This window comes from Berghia stephanieae, chromosome 5, assembly GCF_034508935.2.
Source record: "Berghia stephanieae isolate SIO BIC M18660-M18661 chromosome 5, UCSD_Bste_1.3, whole genome shotgun sequence".
NCBI classification, from domain to species: Eukaryota; Metazoa; Mollusca; class Gastropoda; order Nudibranchia; family Aeolidiidae; genus Berghia; species Berghia stephanieae.
In genome coordinates, this window is record NC_088364.1 from 79,167,673 (window position 1) to 79,189,580 (window position 21,908).

The 21,908-nt window shown below is 35.4% G+C and overlaps 1 protein-coding gene across 1 annotated transcript in view; it reads right to left on the reverse strand.

Annotated features, from left to right (window-relative positions):
- Nucleotides 1–21,908, reverse strand: part of LOC144974024 (cadherin-87A-like) — a 154,295-nt gene that overhangs the window by 59,847 nt on the left and 72,540 nt on the right. The window contains exons 4-14 of the mRNA XM_078916914.1: nucleotides 17,251–17,322; nucleotides 14,963–15,138; nucleotides 13,485–13,535; nucleotides 12,458–12,547; nucleotides 11,049–11,138; nucleotides 8,975–8,986; nucleotides 7,961–8,080; nucleotides 7,137–7,259; nucleotides 5,264–5,342; nucleotides 4,659–4,777; nucleotides 2,786–2,989 (exon numbers count right to left, since the gene is read on the reverse strand). Of these exons, the coding sequence (XP_078773040.1) occupies nucleotides 2,786–2,989; nucleotides 4,659–4,777; nucleotides 5,264–5,342; nucleotides 7,137–7,259; nucleotides 7,961–8,080; nucleotides 8,975–8,986; nucleotides 11,049–11,138; nucleotides 12,458–12,547; nucleotides 13,485–13,535; nucleotides 14,963–15,138; nucleotides 17,251–17,322 (1,136 nt within the window). The remainder of the gene's footprint in view (nucleotides 1–2,785; nucleotides 2,990–4,658; nucleotides 4,778–5,263; nucleotides 5,343–7,136; nucleotides 7,260–7,960; nucleotides 8,081–8,974; nucleotides 8,987–11,048; nucleotides 11,139–12,457; nucleotides 12,548–13,484; nucleotides 13,536–14,962; nucleotides 15,139–17,250; nucleotides 17,323–21,908) is intronic.

Genomic DNA, 21,908 nt, shown 5'->3' on the forward strand with positions numbered 1-21,908 from the left:
AACTTTAAATACACCGGTAACCATTTACGGTAGCTAACTGATGGCCTTTTCATGTTGTAACTAGTAGATAAAAGCGGGAGAGGGGGGAGAGGGAGTAAGCCGGAGAGAGAGAGAGAGAGAGAGAGAGAGAGAGAGAGAGAGAGAGAGAGAGAGAGAGAGAGAGAGAGAGAGAGAGAGAGAGAGAGAGAGAGAGAGAGAGAGAGAGAGAGAGCGACAGAGAGAGAGAGAGAAACAGAGAGAGAGAGGGAGAGAGAGAGAGAGAGAGAGAGAGAGAGAGAGAGAGAGAGAGAGAGAGAGAGAGAGAGAGAGAGAATTTTACTCATTACTGTACTGACCTAACACCCCCCCCCCCCCCCCCCCCACACACACACCCTACATCTACATAAGTCCGTGCAAGGCAAACCGGACCTTAAACACTTGCATCGGGTGCCGATACATTCTCACTTACATGAACATTTGATGAGTTTTGGGACACTTTTGAAAATTCTGGAAATGAGCTCCACAGTGGTTCATGTCGATTGTCACATTTGTTGCAGTTTCTCTTCTATAAAAGATATAATGTTAGCAAAAGCTCGACTTCTTTCAAGAACTGTGACATCATTAGTATCATCAGCAGTGACATCTTTTAAAGCTTGTTGTTTTAAGTGTCGTGCATGACACATTTTATGGTATAGGGCGGTCGTGTGCCTCCTGAGCGACTAAATCTCCTCCGGCAATAAATGACAACATATCAGAATCTTTTATATATAATGCTATTTCACGAATATTTTCTTCCATATCTGTTGTCATTATAGAATGGAGTACTCCCGATTCCATTTTTTACAAAAAAAGCACGTTTGTTTATTACAGCCAATCTATAATTTTGAACGTTGTCTCATTATTCTCATGGGTTGCGAAATATATTCATTCGGTGACTCCTCCAAGTCAAATGACGAAGTTTGGAATTCTTGTAGGGCAATTCTTTTAGATTTCTTTAATTCTAATCGCCTAATTTTGTTGGCATTAAATTTTGCACGACAATACTTATCCACTTAGCATCATTTTGTTTTAAGCTTTCAAAAATCTCATAACTATCTGATGAATTTTAAAATATAGATACATCCAACTTGTTTTCATCACAAACCAAAGAATTGAATTGTGTTATATCATCAAAAAGAGTTTCATAGCCTTGCCCTTTGTCATACCTCCTCGACTTAGAGGGGCATTCTAAACGGTCTGTGTTATCTTGTTGGCATATCAAACACTGGTCCCAGTCTCTGGGAGCAGTTCTTTTTGCCATTGTAATTGTATCTGAAAGCATGCAAACGCATTCCTTTATTAGGCATATGCAATATTCTTTCATTACTCTCTCTCTCTCTCTCTCTCTCTCTCTCTCTCTCTCTCTCTTTCTTTCGTTCTTTCTGTTAAAGACCCATCATCAGCAGGCAAATGTGTGCAGTGCCTTACATAAGGATACAACAGTACAAATAGAATATTCTCCATCGTCCCTTTGAGGTAAATAACGTAAAGTAAATAACTTGCCACAATACAGCATCATAGTGGTTGCTGATGCTGATAATTATAGCAATGTAAGTGGTATGCTGACTCTTTACTGTCATCAAGTTTGACCGAAATAGGTTTTAACTCACGTAAAATGATTATAGCAATATTTTTGGAAAGAAAAGAAAACAGGAGGAGGGGAGAAGGAGCACTGTCCTTTGTCAACACCGGTTATCGGCATTTATTGAGCTGTGTTCTGCTAGTCTGTTTTGTCTACCCCTCTGCTCGTCTGCCCGTCTGTTTTAGAGCAATTGATTATACTTATTAAATAAGATGCAGAAAAAAATCTTATATTATAGAATATTGCTCGCTAGACGTGAAATTGAATAATATTTACGATTAAATAGTTTGTATGGTTCGTGAATCGAAAGTAAAGGGAAAGGAAAACATCCGCTTCGACGCTAAAAATAGTCACCAATGGGAATCCAAAGGATGACGTTAAACAACCTTGGGTCGGCTTGCCTCGAATGTTTACACATTAAAAATGAAAGAAATTATTGTCGTCCATTTCAAAATTTTCTCATCTTAAAAACCTTGTATCTCAACTAATACTGATCTCTCAGAGTGGTTCTATATCATAAATTATAGGGTTTTTCATATTCTACAACATACGTAATTTTCATGCTTTCAACCCTGTTTGCACAATTCAAGGGTTATTTGGACCTAATTCCCCCTACTATTTAACCTATTGGTTATTTTCAAATTGTATATAATCACCAGCCTGAATGTTAATCTAAATCTAAGTATTTGATATCTTTGTTACGTCATATTTCAATTCCTACAGATGGTTAAGAATTATTTTTCACTTATCATGAGCAAATTCACCAATTCTATTCTTTATAATTACCATAATAATCATCATCATTATGAATGTCTCTGAAATAGGATTGTTGATTGATTTGATTCTGTCTTCCAGTTTACTGTGCGGCAACGTGGTCTAGTGGTATGACACTCGCTTTTGGATTGGAAGGTCCTGGGTTCGAGCCTCGCTCGGTGCATAGTGAATCCTTGGAAAAGGCTCTTAACTCACATTCTCTCACCGTACTCAGGTGTTAAATGAGTACCTGACCCTTAACAGCATTGTCTCTGTCCGAAAAAAAAATTGTAATATCGCCTAACAGGCATCATGTCTCATTCTACTTGTTACATGTTGCTGTTGGTCAGGGACACTTTGTAATGCGCTTTGAGCATGTTTAGTGGATATTGCGCTATATATATAAGCTCAAGTTTAAGTTTGAAGACATACCTGATCTATGTCGGAAACCTTCATGAATCCATCTTGGAAAGCAACTGGCACATCCTGCTGCATGTTTTCCAAGATGGTTGCCATGTAATGTTGTTTGTTGAATGTCGGCGCGTTATCGTTGACATCAGTAACTGTTATTGTAACTAGGGTTGTGGCTGAGGTCTTCCCTCTGTTTATTTGTCCAAGAGGAATCACTTCATTTGCCTGCATTCCGAAAGGGATAAAGATAATGGAGATATAATTTCAATTTGTACCTAAAGAATAACAATTTCCAATGGAAGGGAGAGGGCTACCAAAATAAACTGTAGCAATCAAAATAATAAACATGTGAAATTGAATGTAAGCTTCAATTTAATATGATACGAAAACAGATAAATTGGATGTTTTGGGTTTCCCCTTTATCAACAAAACAGGATGAATGAAACACTACAGACGAATTAGATAATGTGGTAGTGGCGTTGTTCAACAACGGTTTATCTTGAGTTGTGACGTGTATAATGCATGCTACTTGAGTCGATTGATTTCCATTCAATTAAAGTTTCAGCATGTTTTTTTTTTAAGTATTATTTGTGCAACTCTAGCTCTATGCAAGTCACTTAATCTTCGTGACCAAACTTTAGTGTCTATTTTTGCCAGTAGTTTTCTTCCAGCTCCACTCCAGAGAGATTATCCCGAGAAGGGCTAAGCAGTTAGTATTGGTTGAGTTCTTTTTGTAACTTGGGCCAGTTCCCTATAAATAATAATAAAAATAATGTTCTGACATTCCAACAAGCAATATTGGTCTTCTTTGGTGACAGCAAACTAGCTTTGGCCTCCCGCCGTCATTAAGCCACAAGAGATGAAGTGAGTAGAAAAGTGCCAGAAGACAATAGAGAATAAAAATTTTTTTTCGCGGCGGTGGTGGGGTTTTAACCTGCGACCTTATTGGTATGACAACTCCGCCTGGCCAGTGAGAGCGTGACTCTACCGTATGAGCTATCCACGAACACCAAAATATTCGTATCAAACTCAGGTCATTTCTAGAGCTCTCTCTCACCGACTTCTGGAGATCGTGGGTTTGCCACACAACCATCGCGAAGTTACCTGGCTAGCAGTTAAGCTTAATAGCCAAATTCTCAACACAAACATATAACATAGAAACGATTGAGACATTGAGCCAGTAACCTGGTCTGCTACTCTGATGCCAATAGTTTTGGACTTGATTTTATTACTTGTAGGTGTTTCTGTATTAAATGAGGATGGGTTGCCGACCCATCGCTCATTCCATGCCCAAGGACGGATGGTTCAAACGTACTCTGGACTCTCACTTATGATCTGTCTGGCAAGGAGGACCCTACTGGCATAGCTCGCAAGATCACAAAGAAAAGCTAGCTCTCTGACCACTGTAAGGTGCTGACCCATCAGAGAGGAAAAAACTAACTCCGGTATTCTTTGATAATTAAAATAAAGGCAGGGCTTCCAAAAGCTCCTACATCCCCAGTATTCTTGTTCTAGTAAGGGGTTTGGGAGGGGGAAAGCTTTTTTTATAATGTTCTAGTAGGGGCTTTGGGAGGGGGGAGACTTTTTAAAAAAAAAAAAAGGTTTCCCCCATCCCAAACCCCCTACTAGAACATTATAATAAACAGGAATACTGGGGATGTAGGAGCTTTCGGAAGGCCTCCCAAAATAAAATAAAAAGTACCAGATCATATTGGCGGGTATGAAACTGTGTCTGGCAAGAGTCATTGAGAGATATTATTCTATTGTTAGAGCGGGAGAATATATAAGATTCACTACAGCTAATCAAACTGTGTTCTCTAGGATTGTATTTTGCTAGCCTGGGATATGCATCTGTATAAGGACCAAAGAGTGCCATATTATTGTGGTACAATACCTGGACGGTCATAAAATAGACACCTCCGACGTTCCTCATGGTACTGGAATCTCTGTCTAAAGGATTCTTGGTGGTGATCATGCCAGAGGTTGCATCTATTGCAAAATTGTCAGAATCCTCTGGATAGAAGAATATATTGGGAAAATAGATAGTAGAATAAATAAAATAAAAGTCGCATACCATAAATTTTGAAAATATAGACTATTATATATATATATATATATATATATATATATATATATATATATATATATATATATATATATGTATGTAATATATAATAATAAGAATAATAATAATAAGAATAATAATAATAATAATTATTATTATTATTATTATTATTCTCATCATCATCATCATCATCATCATCATCATCATCATCATCTATCATCATCATCATCATCATCATCATCATCATCATCATATATATATATATATATATATATATTATATAATAATAATAATTATTATTATTATTATTATTATTATTATTATTATTATTATTATTATTATTATTCTCATCATAATCATCATCATCATCATTATTAATCACTAATTGCTAAAATCAGATAACATTTCAATAAAGTAAGAACCAAATGGCTTACCACTTAGAAAACTGTATGTTATCTCATTTGGAATTCCGCTGTCTCCGTCTATGGCTCGAACTCGTAAGACTTCAGTATTCTGACAAAGAGATAATTGGAAGCAGAAAACGTGGTTAACAAGTCAACTGTCGCACTCAAGAAAATCACTTCGCGAGGTCCCAGCTGTGAGAATTTTTGTTAAGATGAGGGTCATTTAAATCGATCGATATTTAAAGGAGGAGTTTCTGGCCAAATTTCCAGGGTACGGCAGTTAACTGGTTTATTGATGAGTGTGAATTTCGAATTTTGAAGTGAAAAGATGTCGCATTTCCTGCAATTTTAGACACAATGTCAATATCTCTAAATTCCTAACATAGGATTTTTTAAAAAAATGATCTTTAAAAATCAACTCTATACCCAAAAAAAAAAAAATAGAATATGATTTTTTGGAGCTCCTGGAAGCAAATAAGGACACCGACCATTCGTCCATATGCATGGCTTTCCGAAAGATAAGAAACTTTATCTTTACCATGAATATGAAATAACTGAAAATCATTATCGATCTACCAACAAGAACAAAAACTACTAACAAATATAAAATAACTCATCTCTCGTTTCATTCTAAAGTGGAGAAAATGCTGCTACGAAAAAATGGATGCCATGTCCGTATGCTTTATAATATTATTATAGATAGTATGCACTTGGCTAAGAACTTGGAATAAAAATATATATTATTATTCCAAGGCTAAGAATCATTGCCATCCGGAAGTATAATGGACCAACACACAAAACTAACCTTGAATGTTTATAGTCTGGTTGATACAGGTTAATGAGAATTACTCTTAAACACGGATGGCAAAAACAATAACAAAGAGCTGAGTGATGTCATCTTCGTTCTATCTATACGATCATTTTGAGTAATGAATATGGGAATTTTTCATATTATGGCAATACTACAATTGTAGCAAGGCATAAGCCAATTGTTGGCCCAATCCTAGAAGTATTATCAATTCAATCAAAACAGTATAATAGGAATGGAAATTGTGCAAATACGAGTAACAAGATTGCTTCCTTGGGTTAGAATTCATGTCATACGAGGAGTGATGAATAACTCCGGACCTCCCAGATTTCCTGTATAGTGGATTTTGTGCAGATTGTTTAGTTTTAGTTTTTAAGGGTTTTACGGCACTTAGGTCAAATCAGCGCCAGCAAAAAGGAAGAAATTGGGATATAGTAAAAAAATATTTAGGTTTACAATTAAAATCACATGAGAAAAAGTAAGGTGAAGTGGAATAGTTCAAATAAGGAACAGATGTAGATTCCAAGAGCACACTATCAGTGTACTTAGTTGGAGATTGCCTAAAAGTCTCATCCAGACACAATGACATGATCTCACTAAGAGGAATACACTCATATGCTTATATTATACATTCAAAACAACAAATATAACAATACGTAACAGAGGGGGAAAACATCATCTCCCAAAAACTATAACTACATATTTGACTGTTTCCCTCTCAGCCAAGGACAAGGATAATGAAAAGCACAAAAAAAGAAATCTCGTTTCAAGGCAAAGACAGAAAGCAAGTTGGAAAACAGATATAGAGGTATAAAAGACCTTCCTGCCCACTATGGGAGGTTTTGATTCAAGTGTTTAATATTTAGAATAGCAAACAAACAAAAAAAAAAACACTAGTTCAATTGACCACTTTAAGAAATTGATCTGGAAAGAATTGAAGTCATTCAGATATCAAATGTGATTAATTTCGATGTTTGACATTATCAAAATAATTTATTTCAATATCACGTCACGTATCAAGATTTGAAAGGATAAATCATCTTAGTCTTTAAGAGAATATGATGATATAAGAGTTTGTATAAAATGTAAACACACCACAGTGGTACCCTCGTCGATTTCAATAGTGTAAGGCAGATCTACAAAGGCAGGAGGTGAATCTTGCACATCCAAAACATACACGACAAAACTTGCTGGCTCTCCTTTTAGACCTTCTCCATCCTGTCAAATGTTAAATAGCATCATTATTAATGACAATATAAACAATATTTAACTTTAAATACCAAAAAAAAACCCAAAAAACTGTCTCAACTAAAACGAATCAGCACCAAAACTTAATGATGTTGATGAAAATAATAATAATAATAATAATAAAAATAATAATAATAATAATAATAATAATAACAATAATAATAATAATAATAATAATAATAATAATAATAATAATAATAATAATAATAATAATAATAATAATAATAATAATAATAATAATAATAATAATAATAATAATAAAAATAATAATTATGATAATAATAATAATAATAATAATAATAATAATAATAATAATAATAATAATAATAATAATAATAATAATAATAATAATAATAATAATAATAATAATAGTGTAGTCCTTCAGGGCCATGAGGCCCATAGAGTCAGAATCTATCCCGGTTTCTATAGCGTGAAAAGGACAAAATGCAATTGTTTGCTATCCTCTGGATAGGTCGTTGGTCTATTGCAAAGTACTTTCCACCAGATCTAACAGACCCAGCTACCCAATCATTGCTGTGGGGTCAGAAAAAATCTCGACTGCATCTGGGATTGATCTCGGTCCATTTGCGTGTGAAGCGAGCGCTCTCTATAGAGGCAGGTCTGGTCTAGATGAAATTATATATAGAGGAAAAAAAACCCTGATTACATACCTCTGTTTTTAGGAAAAATTGATAATAACTATGCTTTTCATAATTCAGCGGTCTTTTCAATGTGATATTTCCATTGTACTGGTTGATCTCAAATGTTGTAAGATATTCAGCATCCGCGCCCTGAAAGATTGTAAGCAATTGTAAGACATCAGCATATTTTGAAGAGGCAATTATAAACGATCTTTAAAAAATGAGCTTTTATATAGCGCAGTATCTACTAAACATGCTCAGAGCGTTTTACAAGGGGTACCTGACCAACAGCAACACGTAATATGTAGAACAAGACATTTGCCTGTTAGGCGATATTGCATTTTTTTTTCGGACAGAGACAACGCTGTTAACGGCCAGGTACTCATTTTACACCTGAGTAGGGTGAGAGAATGTTAGTAAAGAGCCTTTTCCAAGGACTCAACTATGCACCGAGCTAGGCTCGAACCCAGGACCTTCCGATCTGAAAGCGAGTATCATACCACTAGACTGCATAGCCGCACAAATGATATGACGTCCAGATAAGAAAAGTAAAGTTCGTGTTAGCGCTGAAACAAACCATGAAATTAAAATATACAGAAAGGGATAAATAACATTTCCATAAGTTCCATTATGTTAGAACACGTTCAAGATAATGTTACAGTCAATTGAATAATTTACCATCACATGCAAAGGATAAAGGTAGTTAAAATGACATTAAGATACAGAAAAGTGAGTGGAGCAGGCACTTATGTTGATAACAACAAGAAATGAAGTGAGTAGGAAAGTGCCAGAGAATACGTGGATAGCTCATACGGTAGAGTCACGATCTCCCCGGCCAGGTGGAGTTGTCGTACCAGTAAGCTCGCGGGTTCAAGCCCAATCGCCGCGTGAAGTTTTATTCTCTGTTGTCTTTTGGCACTTTCCTGCTCACTTCACTTCTTGACATTAAGATACAACAAATATCACTTTTCCCCTCATTCTATTCAGTTGTAAAAGTGATAAGATACTCTTATGTTTACTATAAAGTTTAAACGCATCACTTACCTGAGCATTAGACTGAAAAGGGTTGCAAAATAGAAAAAAAACGTATTATTGCTTGTGATATTACATTTTAATAAGATTACTTTTACGAATAGGTTTAGTGAGTTTGATAAAATGAGATTACATTAAAGTCATGACAAACAATTAGGTAAAACTATCTAAATCCTACGGGCTTCATAAATAACGAACAAAAAAAATGAATATACAAGCTTAAAGAAAAGAACAAAATACCAAACCTCGAATGTTTCGTGCTCAGGGTCATTCTTCAGCAAATAACAACAAACACGGATAACAACTCCAAATAACATCAATACATCACTTTGTATCAAGACGGGAGCGGAAAGGTCATCTACGTTTTTAAAGTTTTTGTTTTTAGATGAAGAATATTTTGGTGTTTTGTTCTTTCTTTATTTGAACATTATTTTATTTAGATTCCACAGCTTCTGGCAGCCATGTTTTCACTTTGGGTTTCATAAAAGACAGATTTTAAACATCCTTCCAAAAAAGTTTCAAATTTTAAAAATATTCCATTCAACATAAATGAGATCATGCAAACTGTGTCAATTCCGCTTTAAAGTCCTGTTTTAAAACTAAACTGTCAAAAACTGGCAAAACACTTTTTTTCCACCATTCTTGACCTTGATTTTTTAAAAAACGTTTACTTCAAATATCGACCTACTAACATGAACATTTACAAGTCAAAAGCCTCAAATATGGAACTTTTTAAAATTTCGGGTCTAATACTTTTTGACAAATTATTGAGGGGCAATCTTCAAATAGATAGATAGGGCCTATAATATTTTTAAACAAATACCGCCCTTCCAGGCCGATCTGCCTTGACATTCCATGAAGGAATAATAAAATAGATAATCCGTCCGCCAAACGTCCAATGCCATAGAAATCACCCGTGTTGTTCTAAGTGAGCAAATTGGGGTTTGATCATTTTGCCCAAGGTAAAAAAAAACAAAAAAAAAAAAAAAACCCAGAAAGTGCCTGAAGAGGGGCTCACATCTGGGACTTCCTGGTCACAGTGCGTTGCCCTTAATCACTCGGTCACCTCGCACCCCTAATATATATATATATATATATATATATATATATATATATATATATTATATATATATATATTTATGAGTGTTGGTGGGTACTCGTAGGTACGAAAGTGCTCGATAATGGTGGTTAGAGCTAATATAGAATGCAAATTGTCACTCACATTTTCTGTGGCCGAGACGATTCGTTTCTGTGTAGGATTACGCCGACTGAAGACGTGTAAGACACAGAAACGAATCGTCTCGGCCACAAAAATGTGAGTGACAATTTGCATTATATATATATATATATATATATATATATATATATATATATATATATATATATATATATATATATATATATATATATATATATATATATATATATATATATTAGTACAAGCTTTTTGGCCAAAGTGAAAAAAAGGGTTTTGTCAGGGTACGATCTGTATACAATGAGCTTTTAACTGATTTTCAAAAATCCAGAAATATTCCAGGCTGGATTCGAAGAGATACACTTTGATCTTAAGCTGAGTGGCTTTGTCACTCTGACTTTGAAGAAGATGGAGTAGCGGCAAAAAAGAAAGATGATATGAATGAATGTTGTGGCTAAAGACAAAAAAAAGGGTGAGTTTAGAGTACTTAAAACCCGTTTTAGGGGTACATGTATGCATTGAGAGTCAATGGATATTATTTGTGTTTGGAGTTTTAAAGGAAATTGATGTGGGAGAAAAATAAATAAAGCGATATATGGAGGGTGAGAAAAGACGATGGTCGATAGAGACAGGATGGAAATAAGCGGTAGAGGCGGGTAGAAAAGGAGAGGAGAGAGCGAGAGAGAGAGAGAGAGAGAGAGAGAGAGAGAGAGAGAGGGGGGGGGGGGGGATGGAGAGAAAGAGAGAGAGAGAGAGAGAGGGGGGGAGTGATGGAGAGAAAGAGAGAGAGAGTGATGGAGAGAGAGAGAGAGAGAGAGAGAGAGAGAAAGAGAGAGAGAGAGAGAGAGAGAGAGAGAGAGAGAGAGAGAGAGAGAACTATTTCATGAGTACCTCCATGCTATAAGAGACTGTTCCACCTCGTCCATTGTCTGGATCTTTGGTAGCGACTTTGGTGTATACAATAGTACCTGCTGGTGTGCTCTGGGTGGGGATACAAAAACCACATGAAGGAGATTTTGGATGAAGTATTATAGATTTATGCAAATAGGCTTCGTTATTCATATATTTTTCTCAAATTCTTAAAAACTACCACAAATGCTTATTTTTACATTTATCACCACTTCCAATATTCATTATCTTAATCGTCGTCATCATCGTCATCATTATCATCTACATTATAATCATCATCATCATCATCATCATCATCATCATCATTACCATAATCAACATAATCATCATCATTATCGCCAGGGTTTTCTACGGGCACCATCGTCAGCATTATCATCGTTTTGGTATCGTTACAAATCGCACTTGGTTTTTCCTTTTTCCATTGCAAATTTCATGGCTGAAATCTACAGACTACGAAATATCTTTAATTTTCAAGATAATCGACACACAAGGTAGACTGAAAAGTCTTGACGCTTCTCTTGCCTTTTCAAAACTATAATAGATACGGAATGGACTTCAACAGTTGTGACGTCACTTCCCTCGTAATGACGCATAGTAACTTAGTAACTGGTTCTAAACTATTGGAACAATGGCGGACGCCCTTATGAAATACTTTTCCGAGGAGCACAAAAGTGTATCCAGAGGAGAAACGCATTATAAATCTGATCAAGTTTTGATTTTTATACATTCTAATCATATTATTACATGTGAAAAAGTTCTAGCCAGCATGAAGAATAAAAAGATACCGATTTTATCTTTTTATAACCAAGCTGCTCGTTGCTGGGCGGACGTCATGACATCAGACTATTGAATTCATTATGTCCTTTCCGTTCATCATTTTAAATTTCAGCATAGCCACAGTTCCCACCCACACAGAGCCGCCGACGATGCACCGACGATTGCATCGCGTTGAAGAGGAATACGCTTAGTAAACTTCAATGCCATCTAGTTACCTCCGCCCGCACCTCGCCATCATTGCCCAAATTTGTCCCCTTGAGGTGTATCTTAACTAAATCTTTTATATAGCGCAATATCCACTTTATGTGCTGAAAGCGTTTTACAAAGGGTTCCTGACGAACACAACACGTAACATCTAGAACGAGACATAACACCTGTTAGGCGACATTACAAATTATTTTTTTTTCCGACAGAGACAACGCTGTTGACGACCAGGTGCTCATTTTACACCCGAGTACGATGAGAAAATGTAAGTAAAGAGTCTTTTCCAAGTACTAAACTATGCGCTGAGCGAGGCTCGAACCCAGGACCTTCCGATCCGAAAGCGAGTGTCATATCACAAGACCACATAGCCGCACAAATCTTAAATTTTAAGGGGGAAAATGATATTATACCTCTGGAATGGTAACTTCGTAGGGGAGGTTGATAAACTGTGGTTTCACATCATTGACGTCCTTGATAAATAATGTGATATCTGTAGGAATCTGAAACCAAAACATATGATAAAAATAAATGAATTCCATTCAATAATGCCGACATATAATGTGTTTTTTCATACTTCTCCGGTGACATCTATCTAGTACTTCTCACATTTTATTATATGGGTGAAAATCATAGAATTAAAGTAAATTCCTAGGTGAAAATAACAATATGTTGTGCCTAATGTCTATTTGTGTCTCCCAGAATGCATCATTTTATTTCGTCAACAATATTATTATTATTGAAAAGAATGTTAACACAATCTACTGCTCTTATCAAACTCCTTAACCAGTTACCGGCCGTATTCTTGAAAAAATATGTATTTAAAAATTTGGCCAGAAAACTTCTTCCTTAAAATATTGATCGTTTGAAATCAATCGATGTTTGAAGGACGAATTTTCTGGCCAAATTTAAAATTCATGTTTTTCCAGAGTACGTAGTCAACTGGTTAAGATTAATTTTATTGATATTTATATGATAGAAAGCTTACCATGATGAGTTTTTGTGGCCCGTACGATGACCCATAATTACAGGCAGCGACTATGTGGATAGTATTGATTACTATCTAAATTCCCCTATCTATGAGTGTACCAGGGTTATTAAGTCTTATTAAGCCAAGGTTTTTAAAAATCTGTTTAATTTATTTAGTTATATTTATTTATTTAGTTAGTTAGTTATCTTGTTATGTATTTACTTGTTTATAAATTTCTATATACAATACTATACTCATTTTATGTTTTATCGATTATGTTTTATTCATGGTTATTTATTCAAATATATGGATTAAAGTACCTTTTTTTATAGGTCAATATCCCTTTGCCTATATTTATTGTGTATGTATATATAGGAAGAAGATAAAACTAAACTGGCAAAGTGACGACAAACATTGGATGTCTCTCATCCATGAGGTTAAAAAAAGAAAGAAAATAAAAGAAATCTTACCAAACTGGATCCATCACTGATGGTAAAATACAATTTCCTCTCTGTTGGAGCCTTTGGTTGTTTGAGGAGAAAATAAGGACGTTTGAAATTGATCATAATTCACTGTAGACAATTGATTTGATTTTTAACGTTTCATGAAAAGTTAGGTAAACGTTTTAACAAAACATTTTTATGGCAATAAAACTAGAAACAGCGATGGGTTTAAGTAACGGGTAGATTTTAGACTACTCATTACACTATCCACAATCTGGAATCAATTCGAGGAAATGAAGGTACCGAAAATTGAATTATATAGAAAAATGTCTAGAAATGCTCTTTTCATTTACAAAAAAAAAAAATAAATCAAAAAAAAAAAAAAATCAATCAAACGCCATTTATATTTCTTATTAACTCACTCAATCCTAGAGATTTTTGAAACTTTTCGAAATTGGAAAAAACGTATTTAAAAATGAGCATGTACATAGATAATTTTATTCAACTATCATTAACATGCAAAACCAAAAACATTAGCTTTGATACTACGCCTATAATTTATCTCAGAAAAATGTAATAAATAGGCATGGGGTAAAAGTAACCCGGGTAAACTACGGATATAGTCGGTGTTCGGGTTGAGTGAGTTAAAACATACAAAAAGAGATTAAAATTTCGTAATTTTGTCTAAATATTTTACAATCATTTACCACTTAATATACGTTTTCAATAGTGCTCTAGTTTAAACAAAAACGCCTTAAGGCAGCGAATACATGGTTTTGGTATTGAGTTAGCTACAAAACGCCTTAAGGCAGCGAATACATGGTTTTGGTATTGAGTTAGCTACAAAACGCCTTAAGGCAGCGAATACATGGTTTTGGTATTGAGTTAGCTACAAAACGCCTTAAGGCAGCGAATACATGGTTTTGGTATTGAGTTAGCTACAAAACGCCTTAAGGCAGCGAATACATGGTTTTGGTATTGAGTTAGCTACAAAACGCCTTAAGGCAGCGAATACATGGTTTTGGTATTGAGTTAGCTACAAAACGCCTTAAGGCAGCGAATACATGGTTTTGGTATTGAGTTAGCTACAAAACGCCTTAAGGCAGCGAATACATGGTTAGGTATTGAGTTAGCTACAAAACGCCTTAAGGCAGCGAATACATGGTTAGGTATTGAGTTAGCTACAAAACGCCTTAAGGCAGCGAATACATGGTTAGGTATTGAGTTAGCTACAAAACGCCTTAAGGCAGCGAATACATGGTTAGGTATTGAGTTAGCTACAAAACGCCTTAAGGCAGCGAATACATGGTTAGGTATTGAGTTAGCTACAAAACGCCTTAAGGCAGCGAATACATGGTTAGGTATTGAGTTAGCTACAAAACGCCTTAAGGCAGCGAATACATGGTTAGGTATTGAGTTAGCTACCCTTTAAAACATGGACGAGAGTACTTTTATAATTAAAACATCGTTTGACAAGGAGTTCAAATAATTTTAAAGGGACCTACAAAGTCTCTATCAAGAGGTGCCTTGAGAGTGATGTTAACCATCCATGTATTTAGAGCATTGACCACTTTCTCTGGTTCACTCAATTCTACAAGGGCTCTGGTATCCGACTGGTCGATATTGAAATAAAGTTTTTGACCATCTGTGTCCACGGCTGAGATGTGACCAATTACCGTTCCTGTAAATTTAATTATATTATTATTATTATTATTATTATTATTATTATTATTATTATTATTATTATTATTATTTTTATAATAATAATAATAATAATAATAATAATAATAATAATAATAATAATAATAATAATAATAATAATAATAATAATAATAATAATCATTATTATTATTATTATTATTATTATCATCACCACGAAAGTTTATAGAAGTAAAAATTAACAATGACTAGTTACAGTGGCCAAGTCTTTAAAATCCATACATAAAGCTAAGTTTAATTAATATCCAAAAAACATATAAAAGATGGAAGCCTTCTGTCTAGTCTCAGTATAGAAAAAAAACCGAAAAGAAAATAAGCTTCAAAATTGGAGGGCCTTGTTAAAAATCTAATTCTTCTTTGACCTTTCAAAGAATCTTATTGTATATGTACACCAAGGGATAGTCTCTGGTTTATTATCTTAAAAATTCGTACCTAGATATTGAAGGAAATTTAACTCCATAAATATAAACTAAGTTATTCAAGGAAGTCCTGGATAGGAAATGTTGAGGCAACAGCTGGCAAAAAGATAATAGAGAGCTCGGTAATGGTCTTGAGCGTGAAGAATGGCGTTCCATGACATTCAACCTCTGTAGGGAGACGGAACTCCGGTAAGGTAAGTTAAGTTATTCGCAGGAGATAGTTCTCTGTGTTCAGTTTCAGAAAATACGTACCAAGCAACAAAAGGAAAAATGGATGTCAGGTTATCGGTGATAGAACATTGCAATTGACAGAATAAAATAAGAAGGCAAATTCTATTAATTGAGCTTTTAATTGAGTTTTTATATAGCGCAATCTCCACTAAAGTGCTCAAAGCGCTTTACAAAGGGTCCCTGACCAACAGCAACACGTCACATAAACAACGAGACATGACGCCTGTTCGGCGATAATACATTTTTTTCCGACAGAGACAACGCTGTTAACGGCCTGGTACTCATTTTACATCTGAGTATACTGAGAGAATGTGAGTAAAGACTCTTTTCCAAGGACTCAACTATGCGCCGAGCGAGGCTCGAACCCAGGACCTTCCGATCCGAAAGCGAGTGTCGTATCACATAGCCGCACAACTTTTCTCAAATCAAACGTATAAGGCTTCCCAAAGTCTATGTGGCGGGAAAGTTGTAAATCATCGTTAAACTAATCTTAGACTATGAATGCTGAATTTAGGAGTTATATGAGTGAACAAAATTTGAAAGCAAAATATTCAAAAAGCATAGAGTAGTCACTGTAGTGTAATGAACATGTTTCAAATGATATATTCTTTAGTCATTAGACTTTACAAACAATTTTATGGTCAACTGAAAGATGCCATTAATAACAAGAAATAAAGTGACAGATGGCAAAAGAGGATAATAACAGTCGTGACGTCACTTCCCTCGCAATGACGAACTTGGTATCTGGTTCTAAACTATCGGAACAATGGCGGACGCCCTTATGAAATACTTCTTCGACGATCATAAAAGGGTATCCAAATAAGAAATACATTATAAATATGAACATGTTTTGACTTTTATACATTCTATTCTGATCACATGACATATGAAAAAGTTATATCCAGCATGAAGAATAAAAGGTACCGATTTTCTTTGTTTTGAACCAAGCTGCTCGTTGCTGGGCGGGCGTGACATCAGACTATTGAGTCCAATTTGATTATAAGTTTGTGTCCTCTAATGTTTGCTGGCACTTCGATACTCACTTTTTCCGTGTTATTATTAACATAAGTACCTGCTCCAATCACATTTCTGAACTTAAACTCACCCAAAGTCCCTGGATTGTTACAAGAAAAAAAATTGGTACAGACTGGGCTAATAGCAACACAAAAAGGCAAACCCAATTTGGCTACCTTAAAATGACAGATTAGTGTAACTGTATATCACCAGACCAACCTGCACACATTTACAGGTCTGATAATCGAACCCGATCGTGGGCTTGATTTGACATTGTTATCGTGGTCAATATTTTACGTTGGTTTGAGATTATTTCATTTACAACGATGAGCCCCATAAAAAATTGGGTTAGCAGACCTGCAAATAAGTACACGTCGCACCAGGTAATTGGTAAAACAAGTTTTACTCACCAACAGTTGTATCTTCTGGAACAAACAAGCTCGTGTCATAGTCACCTGGTTGCGGAGGCGTGTTACCTTGAACTGGAAGAAAATGAATAATTATCTCATGTGATCAATTTGCAAGATTAAAATCGTGTTGCAGAATAAAATGCCATAAATATGGATAATCTATGAAATTCGAGAAAAGAAAGCAGTAGACAATTGGTAACGAGCCCAACATTAATATTAGTATTCAAACATGTTCCAAACATATTAAAATTCGTGCAATACAAAATGTAAGGTCAGTACAATTTCAAGGACCGAAACTGGTGTCATCAAGAGGGTGCAATACTAGGATATTTTTTGTGTCAAAACATATTTTTACATGCATACCAAATAAAGATATAAGTACCTATGCACATACTACATCACAAATTACAATGGGATATCACCATGTTTATCACACATCACCGTGCTACATTTATGTTAAAACTATTAAACTAGATTCTCTGCAATAGATGAATGTAAATCATTCATATGAACACATTTCTGTTTCCAACTGACTTTGTCATATTTACTATAGCTCACTGTCTACAACTAGAAAATACTAACTGAATAAAAACGTTAAAATGGAATACAATACGATGCAAGTATAAACATGCAAAATTCGCTGGAGACATTTTAGATTATGTAATAGTGTGGTTGATCAAAGAATAAAATTTTATTTGTTTTTGTTTGTTTGTTTGGGTCTGGGGGGTTTATTTTAGTTTTTTTTTTTTAGATGTCAACATGAATTTGTTCAAAATCCATTTACGTTAATGTGATCGTTTTTATTTTATCATTTTATAATTCACATTAACTGTGAAACGAAATTTTTTTTTACCAGCTTAAAAGATCAATTACTCCTCACGTAACCGATTTACTAGATTTGTGTTAGAAGAAATGTAAAGGTATAATTGTACAGATTCTCTTGGAAGAATTTGAGCTTTTTTATATAGCACAATATCCACTAAACGTGCTCAAAGTGCTTTACAAGCGGTCCCTTGTCAACAGCAACACTTATCATTTAGAAAGGGACATGACACCTGTTAGGTGATATCACAATTGTTTTGGACAAAGACAACGCTGTTAACGGCCATGTTCTCATTTTACATCAGAGTACGATGAGACTCAACTATGCGCCGAGCGAGGCTCGAACCCAGGACCTTTCGATCCGAAAACGAGTGTCATACCACAAAACCACATAGCCGCACGTTGAAACTACACTAGCTTTCCAAGTGTGATTAGGTTTTCTACAAAAACAAAAAATGCTCAGTAAAAACAAATGCACCAGTTACAGTATTAGCACTCACAAACATAAAGGACAAGATTCTATATTGCACGTTCTTTATTCAAATTCAGGTTGACTAAAAATTGATATTAGTGATCCCCAGAAAAGGAATTGTAAAATTATCATGAAAGAACTAATGTCTGGTGCTTTGGCATATTTTCTAAGATTAATGCTTAAACAAACTTCCTTTAAAGGAAATATAAAATCTCTTTATACATTTTTGGTTATTGAACAAAAGTATTCTATATTATTCATTAACACGTCTCACAAACAAGATTTGCAACCAAACATATTGTGTCGTTCAAAAATGACAGATTATGTTTTGTTTTTGTTTTTGTTTGAATCTTGTTTGTTTTTGTATCTTGTTTCATTTTGTTTTGTTTGTTTTTTGTTGATTTTTGGGGTGTATTTTTTTTTTTGGGGGGGGGGGGGGGGAGTTGCTATTTATTTGTTATTTGTTTGTTGTTTCTTTTTGTGTCTTTTTTGGCGGGTGGCGGGGTGGGGGGGGGGGGGTGTTTGTTATCATCATATTATGGGTATGGCAGGGCATTCGCATGCATTAATATCAAAGGGCTAGTATGTACTGGTTCATGCAAGCAACATTGATGCGGCATGCAAATTCACAACATTTCTAAAATATCAGTTTTAAAGCTTATCACTAGTAATTTTTTATGTTTGTATCGATTAAATGAATAAGAATAATCCCAGAAGCCTGATTTCATGAGTATGCATTACGTTCAAGCTTTGTCTTTTACAGTGGCGTGGCATGCTTGCAGTATAATGTGGTGCCAGAATCAGAAGAAAATGACTTAAAACATACTATATATATATTTTTTTTTTAGAATAAAAGAAAGAAAAATAAAACATTAAAGAAAAGTCTTACTTAAATAAGTAAGAGGCAGAATATACCATTTCTCATTTTTTTTTTTTTTTGTTTTTTTTTTTAATGCTGTAATTCATTTAAAAAACATGGAACGGTGCCAGGCACCAAACCAACCAATATAGCCACGCCCCTGGTCTTTTTATTGTTGATAGTCCGAGATTTCTAATTTCAGGTTCACTGAAAGTTGACTGAAGTGAAGAATGTATTAATAAAGATGGGAGAAGATAGATTGAAATGCTTCGGACATGTCAAGAGACGAGAGAGGGAGTACATGGGACGGAAAGTGTCGGATATACAATTAGCGGGAAAGAGGAAAACGGGACGCCCAAAGACTAGATGGTTGGATAGGGTAAAAGACGATATGAAAGAACAGGGCCTGGAGGAGGAGGAAATGCATGGAGATGTGGCATTTCATATGGCAACCCTGCAAAATGCGGGATAAGCTGAAAGAAGAAGAAGAAGAAGAAGAAGAAGAAGAAGAAGAAGAAGAAGAAGAAGAAGAAGAAGAAGAAGAAGAAGAAGAAGAAGAAGAAGAAGAAGAAGAAGAAGAAGAAGAAGAAGAAGAAGAAGAAGAAGAAGAAGAAGAAGAAGGCTATGTGGTCTAGTGGTATGACACTCGCTTTCGGATCGGAAGGTCCTGGGTTCGAGCCAGACTCTTTACTCACATTCTCTCACCGTACTCAGGTGTAAAATGAGTACCTGGCCGTTAACAGCGCTGTCTCTGTCCGAAAACATTGTAATATCGTCCAAGATTTTTAAATTACCGCGTTTCACGACCAAGGATTTTGACGATTGGTAATATTGTGTTAAGATCGCTCTTTGACATCCTCCATTTCTTCCAGCTTAATTACCTAGACCTAAATTTGTCCAATTGCAAAATTGCTCCTGAAACTTCACTGAGATTGTTAAGCAACTGATTTCAAAATACCAGTCTTTAAAAAGATTGGAAACTGAGCCCAGTTTCATGACCAATGAATACGTTTAAGCCTAGTCTTTTTCGAAGACCGGTTTTACGCTAAAATTTGACTTTGTTTAACTTTGGTCTATTCAAAAGCTAGCGATTGTCATTTTCTACGATCATGAAACCAGCAATATGTGTTCACTAAAGCTATATTTTACAGTGAACCAAATACAACAAATATTTTAACTATTTGAGTTCCTGTTCTTGATTTGCAGAGAGAGAGAGAGAGAGAGAGAGAGAGAGAGAGAGAGAGAGAGAGAGAGAGAGAGAGAGAGAGAGAGAGAGAGAGAGAGAGAAGAGAAAAAAAAAAAAAAAAAAAAAAAAAAAAGAGAGAGAGAGAGAGAGAGAGAGAGAGAGAGAGAGAGAGAGAGAGAGAGAGAGAGAGAGACTAAAACTCTGTATTAATGGCGGGATAGAGAAGAAAAATGGGAGATACTATCACATATGAATAATTTATGGCACATATTTTTTGACAGATTATTTCAACAAAAAATCAGATATAGGGCGAATGAATATTTGCATAAGCATTTCATTATAATGAATGTTAACCAGCAAATGGGTTCTAAGCGTGGCATTTTGATAGATGAATTGCACTTTTTTGTATAATCGATCTTATAAATAAGCTTCTGCAGATGAATAGATAGAGAAAAAACACAAAAGGGATAAAATAAATGATATAATTTTACAGCCGATGAAATACTGTAAAAGTATCACACAGTAGTAACTCTTGTATTTGTGTGTTTTGGAAAGTTTATGGAGACTCGAATCCCTTGTAGGACATAAAATATCGCCTGATTAACTAACTATCCAGTATAATTCCACCTGTGACATAATAAAATTCTCTTTCATTCTTAAAACGAATAAATAGCTCATTATTTAAAGATTTTCACCCTTTTATTTGTCATTTCTTGTTTCAAATAGAAAAGGAGGGGGGGGGGGGGGGGGGGGGGGGGGGGGGGGGGGGGGGGGGGGGGGGGGGGGGGGGGGGGGGGGGGGAGTAACAGAATGGGAATGTGCACTTTAGCCAAACTCCAATAGAAGAGAGGTGGTCGGAATGTTTTTGTTGTTGTTTTTTTTTTTTGTTTTTTTTTTTAATGGGGGGGGGGGGGGGGGGGGGGGATGCGCAATTTGATCAAAGAAGGAGGGGGGGGGGGGGGGTTGCACTTTGACCAATCCAAAAGAAGGGGGGGGGGGGGAGGGGGGGGGGGCTGTCATTTTTTGACATTTTCTAATTTAGGAGAGGCGAGATCTGATGTATACAATATAGTTTTCTTTCAATCCAATATACTGGTGAGTTGCACTTCTACGTTGCTGTTTGTTGTTGTTTTATTCGGGTTTTTGTTTGTTTGTTTGTTTGTTTTTGTTTTTTATTGTGGGGGGGGGGGGGGGTCACCGGCACATTTCGTCAGCTGAGATTTAATAGATAGGGGGGGGGGGGGGGGTGCGAATAAGATAAGGAAAGGGATTGCGCAATAGATCTCCTGGGGAGTGGGCGTCTATTTGTTAAGAGTACC